The 10,809-nt window shown below is 42.5% G+C and overlaps 1 protein-coding gene and 1 pseudogene across 1 annotated transcript; both read left to right on the top strand.

Moving 5' to 3' along the window:
- The first annotated feature begins 5,626 nt into the window (after positions 1–5,626).
- LOC128459156 (methionine-R-sulfoxide reductase B1-A-like) lies at positions 5,627–7,853 on the top strand. The gene is made up of 4 exons (XM_053444262.1): positions 5,627–5,786; positions 6,499–6,641; positions 6,740–6,854; positions 7,268–7,853. Exons 1-4 carry the CDS (start codon positions 5,732–5,734, stop codon positions 7,285–7,287), a joined length of 333 nt encoding a protein of 110 aa, XP_053300237.1. The 5' UTR covers positions 5,627–5,731; the 3' UTR covers positions 7,288–7,853.
- A 227-nt stretch (positions 7,854–8,080) lies between these two features.
- LOC128459100 (MOB-like protein phocein) lies at positions 8,081–9,942 on the top strand (annotated as a pseudogene).
- The last annotated feature ends 867 nt before the right edge of the window (positions 9,943–10,809 follow it).

The following is a 10,809-nucleotide window of genomic DNA, read 5'->3' as shown; positions in this document are numbered from 1 at the left end:
GAGCCTCATTTGGCAGTTGTACATTCCTTATTCAGATTAGGAATATGTTACAATTCAGAGGAAGAGCTCAGTTACAATTAGCCAGGCTGGAGCTTCTCTTTGTCATGAGTAACTGCTTTCTGCAACCGACCCTTACCACTGCCCATTATTCCTTTAAAAGCGTAACAATAAAACTGTCTTTTCTGGAAATCAGGGGGGGGGGGAATATGAATCCAAAATATTCCCTTCACAAGAGTCACTGTTTGACATGTATCATAGCAGACACCCTGCACAGCCGGATTCTCTAATCAACAGCTAAACAGTTCGATCCAGACTGAGAATAGATTAACTCCAATCCTACACATTAAAGAGGATTTTCAGGCAGCACATTAAAACACCAGACAGGAAGTAAATCTAAGGAATGGACAATCGGCATTTCCTCAAATTCCACATACGTCTTCGGATTCACGTGTGTTAACTGTCACACACACATAGAATGCAGTGACACATGCAGTCACATGCTGCAGACTTGATTTAACCTCCCACTGACTCCCTCTGCCCTGCACCCTGTTCAGAGGTACACATATGAATTTTTAGCACCAACCTGCTGCACTGTTTGTCAAATGTTATGAACCAAAAAAGCCCCGGCAGTGCTTAACCAGCTCCGAACGGCCCTGCATTACTCGAATCAATTTATACTACAGAGTCATTTTGGATCAGTTGGTGCTGACAGGGAGGAGACAACTTTTGCCGCCCAGGGAAAAAGTCGGCAGGGATTTGGAAGCTCTCCAATCGGGCCTGTGTGTGGATTCCTCCAGAAATGATGAAAGAAAGACAAGTCAGCACTAAAGGACTGACACAGGGATTGATGGTGTCTGGAGTCCTTTAGGTCGATTGGTTTGAGCCATGGAAAGTGGAGCAAATATCATTGTTTTATATTAAGTAATTGATCAAACATGTAGGGAGAAAAGGGGATTATCTAGAGAAAAACAGAGCTGCCATCTAGTCCAATAGAAATGTATTTAATACTGATCTTTTCCACAAACGATTGGATTTATTAAATTGAAGAAAAGGTCACATCAGGACCGTAAACGAAGACTATTTCCTTTATTGATTAGTTTGCATATTTCTCTCTCAGTTTATAATTGATTATGTGTAAATACTAAAAGAAAGCCCATCACAGTTTCTCGGTGCTACAAGGTAATCTTGCAAGGCTTCAATTTGTATCAACCAATCAATCGATCAACTGAACGTTTCAACTGTAAGTCATGTTTTTTTGGTTTGGCCCAGATTCGGCCCACATCTCACTTCTGGCCCATTTACTTCATGGAAAGACGGCACTTGGGCGGTTCGCTCCTGTTTGCCAGATCATCAAATCTATTTGAGCCATATTCACTTTTTCCCACAGACCACTTTAGGTTCACATCCATTTGGTTTGGGCCACACTAAGGCCAGAAGCAACGCATCATCGACTGAAGAGGCTCACGTCCGTATATTTCACAGTATGTGCTGATGCAATCAGAAGGATAAGGTTGAGGTCAAATTGAGAAATCTTTGATGACTGAATATGTTTGAAATTTGCTTGTAATGTAACAGGTAGATTTAAGAGTCTCTCTGTGAGTAGTATAACTTAAAACAGGTTAAAATGGAGGGGATGATGGGACCTGACCATGAGATCAAATCCTGTGGTTCTACCACCACGTCTGTCCCGCTCCATCCTCCTCTATCCCGGCTTAAATAAATAAAACAAACGGGAGGGGATACATTTTTATCCGAGATCATGTCAAGACCGTCCAAGCCATGTCTTAGCGTGACACGGTTCTTATTTAGCTTTTCCTTTGCTGTTCCAAAACTACCGTCTGACCCTGGCTGAACCATTTGGCCCTGGGCCCTGGCTCTGTCTGGGTATCAATCACATGGTCAATGTTAATGAAGCTCTACTTTATCCCATCAGGCGAATCACCGCCAACTTTCCTGGGAGGTTCCAGAGATAAAGAAATGCACCACTACTCTTTCTATCTTTCCCAACCTGCACAGTCCACAGCCAGTTGTACAGCCTATTTGAAAATGAAGGCAGGTTTTAACTGCTGCACGGATCGAGGCACTTTAAAGACGAGTAAGTGAAAGAAGAGCACTCACGTGAATCTGCCATGTTTCACCGGCTGCTGCTGGGAGATCACCGGCAGAGAGGCTGCGGGAACTCCGGAGGAAACAAGGCATCGGGTTGTGCAGGAATCTGCTTTCAGGACTCGGCTGCAGTGATCGGTGTGGATGCTGCAGTGCACACGGAGGAGATGCGCACCACGCACCCCGACCGTTTACAGGCAACAAAAAAATAACAGGTAAGACACGGGGCCAACTTCAGTCAGATCGTCGCGATACGAGCCAACTGTTGAAAAAGATCTGTGACCAAACGAACCGTGTGTCCGTGAGCTGAACGCGTCTGAGGCATTTGGCACCGTTTGACGTCGCTCCTCCTTCCTTCCGCTTCGGGACGCGTCAGTACCACCGCAGAATAATGTGATTATTGGCGTCCTGGCTGCAGCACGGACCAAACTCTAATCCAGATTAGTGCCGAGGGGCCGGGAGTTGACGGCTCAGTGTCAAAACACAAACTGAGCCGCTGACTCCGCAGTCCTGTGCGCACACTTATGTAATTACCCGACCCGCTGGAACTGTACTGCTCCAGAACATCCCAGTGTGCATCCTTAGTAATAACAACAGTTAGAGTTATTTATTTTTCATTATTTACCCGGACTGAGTACAATATAATTTATTAACAATAGTTATTATTACTGTTGCTGTTATTCGATAATAATACTACAAAGTAAAGTCCAGATGCCTACGTACTTGTACAACTTTTGAAGATACCACAGCCAATTACCACTACTGCTAATAATAATTATTCATATTTAATAGCTATTCCTATTGTATTTGCCTCTCTTTGTCATAATTGGTAAAATTACTGGTTTTAAAATTAAAAATTCTTTTGTCAATTTCTCAGTGTCTGTTTACATTTAAAAAAACGTTCGGGATTCTTACCACTTCTTCTAATCTGATTTACACATTCAATTCATAACTTATAATGGATTTATTGATAAATTCTAAGTAAAGCAAAAGTAAAACAAGACCACTTTAAAGATCCAACCTTTTATTTCAGACCCAAATATTGATAATTATCAGCAAGTGTGTGTATATATTATATATAAACCATTAACAGCTCCTGGTATGCTTTCAGAAATGAATGACCGTAAAGTAAGAACATATGATTTATATATAAATGGGTGAATCATGTAACACATGTAAACCTTTCTTCTACAACTCACACAGAATCTATGACATATAATAACAGTACTAAAACTTTATCAACATAGCACTTCTCTTAACAATGTTACAAAGTGAGAAGGTCAGGTGAATTCAACTGTCTTCACTCAGCATCTGACATTTCATGAGTTCTCAGATGCACCTTAACAGTCTTTATAGACTTGTATCGCTTGCCACAAACTTGACAGGCAAACCTCCTCTTGTGCGTGGTCCTGTGGCTCTTCAACATTCCAGGTTGGGAAAAACGTTTACCGCAAATATCACACGGGTACGGGTTTCCCCCTGAATGGCATCTCATGTGTGATTTGAGAATGGTTTTCTTATTAAAACGCTGGCCACACAGGCTGCAACTATGCAGCATTTTGTCAGAATGGCTTTTTTTATGGACTGTGAGGTCCTGGCTCTGACTGAATGTCTCTCCACAGATATCACACTGATACGGGTTTCCCCAAGTATGGCTACTGTTAAATGTTTTGCCACATTCCTGACAAGGAAACTCTTTCATGTCTGTATGCATTCTCTCATGAATCTCCAAAAAACGATGTATTTTTGTGAAGATGCTTCAAATGAAGTACCAACAGTTTTGTGGATTTGAATTCTATCCCACAAACGTCACAGGATGTTAATGCTTGTATCGCTGGCTGATCTTGCTAACTTTTCATGATTTCAGGAAAAGGAAAAACAATCTCCTGTGTTTGACTCTCGTCCACAAGTTCCTCTTTTATCTGACAAATCTTCAGGTCTGGGTCTTCCGGGCTGATGTTCCAGTCTTTACAGTCCAGGCCTGCGCTGGTTTGTGAAGGTCCTGGGTTCTGCTGCATCAGTGGGGGGTCACATTGGTCTCCTGGCTCTGTGGTGCTGCTGGTTAGTGGACGAGCTGTAGCCATTGCAGAGACAGAAACAAAAAGTTACACAAAGCCTGCGCATAAAGACAAGAGCAACCAGATTCCAGAATAGAATTTATCCCAAAGCTGTTTCCTGAACACTCTACACCACCTAACACTGCAGGTCGCTCAGTGTTTAAAGTAGTCTTTATTATGCACTTATGCTGTTGTGAATATCTGCTGAATATCACGGTACAGGTGTTAAAATGATATCTGTACATTTTAAACTTTTTCATGATTAGGTTTTATTGATTTGAACCCTGGTTTTAACTATTTGTGATTATTTTAATCTCTTGCCTTCATCTTTCTGACTCTCTGCTGCCATAATAAGGGAATTTCCCAGCGTGGGATCAATACAGTCTCATCTCATCTTGTCTTTCTCTGATTTACCTTTAGTTTTTGATGCTGCAGCTGCAGAGTCAATATGAGAGTGGGGTGGGGTGCGCATGCGCAGAGGAAGTGCTCCCTGCCAACTTGCTAGGCTAAGCTAGGCTACTTCTGCAGCCACATCAACAACAACAACAACAACAACAACGTCCCCCTGCAACAAACACCCACTCACCTGCCGCCATTCGCCGGTGTCCCACACCTTCCAACCCCCACGTGGATACACTCACTCCGGCTACGGGTCTCGCTGAGGTGATGGTACTCTCCATCTCTCCGACGATCTCCTCCCCCGCCAGGAACAGCCGCTGGTGGAGGAAGGACTTCAGGTTAAACCTGGAGGGGTTCATGGCTCAAATAGTAAATAGAAAATATTAAATATTCAAGATCCACTGTTTCATCCTCTTCTTAACAGCCGAGCTCCAACAAGATCACACAGGCTCTGTTCAGGAAGCGGGATCAGGTTTCCATCCTTCACAATAAGAGCGTCATATCAAAATGGATGGTTGCCTTCACTGTGATTGTAACACTCTGTGTAAATGCTATACCATATGCACTGCAGTACTCTTGCAGCTGTAGTACTATGTGTACCTTTAATACTATGTGTACTGAAGTACTCTGTGTAAATGATCTCCTTTTTGTACTGCAGTCCTATGTGTCCTGTAAGACTCTAATATGTTCTGCCGTTCTCTGTGTTATGTAGTACTCCTAGTACTGTAGTGATCTACGTACTGCGTTACTCTGTGTAGCTGTAATACTGTGAGTGCTGCTGTACTAAATGCAATGTAGAACTATGTGTAGGGTAGTACTCTGTATATTGTAATTATTTGTATTCTATAGTACGCTGTGTACTGCACGTGCACAAGCCCTTTGTAATGTAGTACTCTGTGTTGGTGCAGTACTCTGTTTACTGTTGTACTATGTGTAACCTTGTGAATATCGTTTATTTAAAATGAAAAGTGAAGCCAGTTTCATGTGACGTCATTCATTCACATGACCGCACCGCCATGGTTACCCGACAAACACACACACATGCGGCTTCATGGCGGTCAATGGTTTTATTTTGAAGGAGGACTCATCCACCGGAAGTGGTGTTCTTGCCACCGGTGTCTACGCCGCTCACAGAAAGAAGCTCCTCAGACGAACTCAGCGGCGAAGTGATGTCGTTCTGCTCCTTCTTCGGCGGGGAGGTTTTTAAAGACCATTTTAAACCAGGTACGTTCACAACTTTCACGACTTCACTCTGCTTCAAGTTTCCACGCGGAACAGTTGCTGTTCAGCAGACGTGGAGTGAACCATAACCAGCACAGTTAGCTAGCCACCACCTGTGAGAGCGAATAACTTTGTACACATCAGTGTGTATTTGTCTGTATCTTCCCTCTGTGCTCCTGCAGACTGCAGCGATGGATATAAACCTTTAAGGAGCTGTGGCACTTTTTACACGGTGACAGAAAATGAAGTTACAGGCAGGGAAACAGCGAGGAAACTTTGTTAGCTCCTAGACCTTGGTTACGCATGTTGCTGTTACACAACAGCTGTGTTATAAAACAGGATGTTAGTTAACTTAAGTAACGAGAAGTTGCACCAACTTTTAAAGAAACTCACCTTTTTAAATAAACACAAATGTAATGTTCATAGTAATAATAATAAATTGTATTTATAGAGCGCTTTTCACAGTTCTAGAAGACACTTGGCAAACGTTAAAATTAACATAAGAAGCTACTATTAGTAGAAGGGAATATTAGCTGTGATGCATTAATATACTAAGCTCATTTAAAAGATATTCCAAAGTGACAGCAACCTCATATTATCACAGGTTACCTCAATGTATTTATCCTTATATAGCCCCCTGTGTAAAAGTAATTTGAAGTCTGATAGCTTTTCCTATATTTACTCTCATAATAACTTCCCATCCTTTACTTCTCAGGTGTTTATGTTTGCTCCCAGTGTGATCACCAGCTGTTCTCCAGCCGCTCCAAGTATGAGCACTCGTCCCCCTGGCCGGCCTTCACAGAGACCGTCCAGGAAGACAGTGTGTCCAAACACAAGGAGAGACCTGGAGCGTACAAGGTACCCTCAGATAACCTGAATCCCTCCGAGGATGTGGAGGGTAAAACTCTAGCGTGACGAAAACTCCTGATTCACGTGTGTGTGACGTGTTGTTCCAGGTGCTATGTGGGAAGTGTGGAAATGGACTGGGCCATGAGTTTGTGAATGACGGGCCATCCAAAGGGTCGTCTCGCTTCTGAATATTCAGCAGCTCACTGAAGTTCGTCCCTAAAGGTACAACAGTCAGATCATAAGTTGTGTACGTTTCCATTGAGCAGAAATAACTTGAGTGTAGTAATGCAGCCTCCTATACAGGCATTTTTACTCTTTAAATGTGTTTTGATATCGAGTTTTTAGTTTTTTCCACGATATACCATGTAAAATAATTGTTAATGGAGAATTCAGGCTGGTGAACTGATTTTTATATACTTTATTATAAAACTATGTCAAACTCGACGCTTATTTTGTATGTGTCATAAATGAAATGACGCAGTTAAAGTCGACCTGATTATTCATTTATTCCCCAAAGTTGTCATAGACAGTTACCGTCTTTCCCGACTCGACAGATGGTAAAGATTTAGATGCACTTGCCGGAAAACTTCTCTTTCACAACCCCACATGTCCCTGCCTCTCTTTGCTCTCCCCAGATAAGGTTGATGGACAGTAAGGTGAGCTGGTGGGTGGAGATAGCGTTGCTGGACTTGTAGCAGTGTCTTTGTGCGGCTGAAGGTGTGGCCAGCGGATGAGGAGTCCTGGAAGAAAGCCCGGTCTGGGAGCTCCAGGCCTCTGATGGATGGATGGCCTCACTGGACAGCTAGAACAGAAGACGGGTCTCAGCAGCTTTTTTGTATTATGCAATCAACATACACTCAGTAAACCGGAACACTTCCTTATGTCGCAGTCACTTTTAACAGTTTGAACTGAATGCTGATGTACATTGATTGTATAGCTATATCTCACTGGGAAACTGAAATCTAAGACGAGATTAACCTTTTACAAATGGACTCACAATGTTTTTAATTAATTAAATTGTCAACAATGTGTTTCAGTTTGATGGTGTAGAAAATCACGATATATAAATCACATTTTCATTCAAATGAAATAATTCTGACGGTAATGCTAACAGTGTCTCTGGCTACTGCCGTCACCCCTGAAATGTGAAGGTTCAAACTAAGTAATATGCAAAAAGAACAAGAATAAATATCTTTGAATAAAAAACAACACTAAAATTCATGCTGTTAATCTGGTTTCTTTTTCCTGGAGGAAATGAAAGCGCTCTAATTCAAGTTTTCCGTTTCTTGTTAATAATTGGCGTACTAATTATGTGATCATTATATTTATTAAATGGCACTGTTATCAATAACCAATCTTCAAGAGCGCGACGGCCCACTTGGCCTTTACATGGCCACTACTGCTCAGCCATGTAAGCACTGCCATCATGTGGACGCAAAGAGAATAAGATGAGGTGTTTCACAAGCAGAAGGGAGCTGTTGACGCATGACCTGGACATGCAGGGGCTGGTTGACAAACACAAACGCAACGGTCGCATCATTAAAAGCTGTGGCTGAATGAGGATGTCTTCTAATATGTGTTTATTGGCTCTGGTTTCAGTACAGTCAGCAGAACATTAGATCAGATTGCTCCAATATCGACAAAATCCTGGAACCTCTGGAGGGTCAGGGTGAGGGGGTGTGGAAGTATGACAGTACACCTCAGGTAAGTGGGGCAAAAAGTACTTTGAGTACATTTTTGAATATGGTCTCGTCAGCCTGCATTAGTTAACCCACATTTGAAGTAAAGGCTTCATGCCTCTGCAGTGGCCCGGGCTCGACTCCAGCTCCTGACCGTTGGCGGCCTCCCCCCCCCCCGCCCCCTTTCACACCTGTCTTGACATATAAAGGCCTAAAATGCCCCCACCATATTCCATTTTGTACCACTACAGGTGTAATCTTTTCTTTTAATAACTTATAATATAGAATCATTCAAAGGGTTCTTTCCTGATCCATACCACATCCTTCAATGTTTTGAGACAATCCGTCCAGTTGTCTTGCATAATTGCAATGATCTCAAACTTTTGACAAGCCACTGGTTTCAAAATAAAATCTGACAGAATTACTCTCATGCCTGTGTTTTGTTCTTTCTGGTTATGTCCGGTTTTTCAGCCAGTTTTGTCTGGAGCTCAATGGACTAGCTGTAAATCTGCAGGTGAGTGATCATACTGAATAAATACACACTTTGACTGAAAGGATTTTGTCCTGAGGCAGACAAGTCTAGACTAGTATCGTTGTGGTACTAGTTTTTTTTGTACTGTCTCTCCTCCTGCAGAGCGAGTGCCACCCAGACACCCGCACCCAGATGACGGCCACAGAGCAGTGGATCTTTTGATGTGCTGCCCACAAGACACCCAAAGAGGTGAGTCCGTCCTGTATGAACCCCTCTGCTTTTATTTGTATCTGCCTGTGTGTAAATAACAAGTAGAAACCGCTCTTACTCACAGTTGTGAGTGTGTGGGTTTTGTTCTGCTTCATCCATAGTGACCTGCCATTGATTACACCAGGCACACGCTGGACAGAGCTGCCTGTCTTCTCAATAGCAACACATACTTCCCCAGCAGGTCAGTCTCCTGCAGCTGAGCCACTATGATTGATAAAGTATTAAATGTCAGTGTAATAATGTGAAACGTTTGGCTCGTAGTGATGAACCTACAGATAATACTCAGTTGAATCTGCTGCTCACAGAGTCTTGAAGTGAATCTTAGAAGGTTGGACTTTGACAGGAGATCCAATAGGCACTTTGCTTTAAGAAAACTGACCCGATCCTGACTTGATATAGTTTAAACAGCTGCCATCTATGTCTGATTGTCCTTGTAGGGTGAGCTTTAAAGAGTCATCAGTGGCTAAACTCGGCTCCGGCTGTCATCGCATCTATAGGATATTCTCTCATGCCTACTTCCACCACCGCCAGATATTTGTCAAGTATGAGTTCGGTATCATTAGAAAAAGGCTTCTGTTCAGCCAGTAATGAATGCAGTGCTTTTTGGACAGCTGTGGCTGAGGGAGTAAAACGATCGTCCTTTAACCAAAAGTTGGCAGCTCGATCCCAGTCTTACCCATCTGCATGCTGATATGTTCTTGGGCAAGATGCTGAACCCCAGATTGCCCATCAGAATGAAGAGTGCTGCTCATAGATTGCACTGCATGACTGTGTCTGGGGGAAAGTATAACTGTACTGTAAAGAGCTTTGAGTTATCATCAAGACTAAAAAATCACTATATAAATACAAACCATTTATTGTATGGATCATTCTGCAAAGCAAAATGCTAATAGTGGGAATTTTTTGTTTTAATTTGCTGACAAAGTCCAGTTATAAAACTCTCCCAGGGTTAGGGTCAGTTAGGTCAGACATTATATTTTTTAACGATATCCCAAAAATTGGGTCCGGACAGTTTCTTGAGTTTACTTTTCAGATACGAAAAAGACAGCAGGAGATTATCCAGGTCAGATGTGGTCGCAACATGAATCAGACATTTTTTTGAAAACATTCAGGTGAGAGGTGGCTATGGGTAGAGCAGCAGGAGACATGACTCGTTTTTTTTATGAGCCCATAGACACCGAAGTTGGCTTGTATTGCAAAATGTTCTTGAATCTTGTCTGTCTTTCCAAGTTTACAACTTCGTTTGCGTTTTCCACATGTATGGTTCCTCATTGTTATCCTGGGATATTTATGTTCTTCCAATTTTACGTCTGTCACATTTACAGACGTCATCAACACGCTCACCCCGCTATCTTTTCCAGCTGTATTTTCTCAAGGACTTACTTGGGGTCTGGGAGGAAAAGTTCCAGAAAATGACTGGAGCAACAGACAAGTTAATTGGCTTTCTCAAACACAGCCCCTTGGAGAGATTTCAGCAAAATGTCTGGATTGGAGTGCATGTCTGAAAGCAGCTAAACACTCATACACCTCACATACAAAACAGCTCTTCAAGTTCATTAAATTAATCTTTATTCTCTATGGTTATATGCAAAAAATCCGTTGCTGCTGCTTCTTTGTTCGGTTCATTGGCAGGTGGCATCCAATGTCAGGGTGCGTTACTTATCCCTTATTACCCTATGTGAGGAAAGCAAAATAATTAGTTGAACCAACAAGGTTGTCAAGATGTCTTTCATGGGGGCGGGGCTTATCTGTGTGT

The sequence above is a fragment of the Pleuronectes platessa genome, chromosome 16 (assembly GCF_947347685.1).
Source record: "Pleuronectes platessa chromosome 16, fPlePla1.1, whole genome shotgun sequence".
Classification (NCBI taxonomy): Eukaryota; Metazoa; Chordata; class Actinopteri; order Pleuronectiformes; family Pleuronectidae; genus Pleuronectes; species Pleuronectes platessa.
This window is presented reverse-complemented; position numbering and strand designations above follow the sequence as displayed.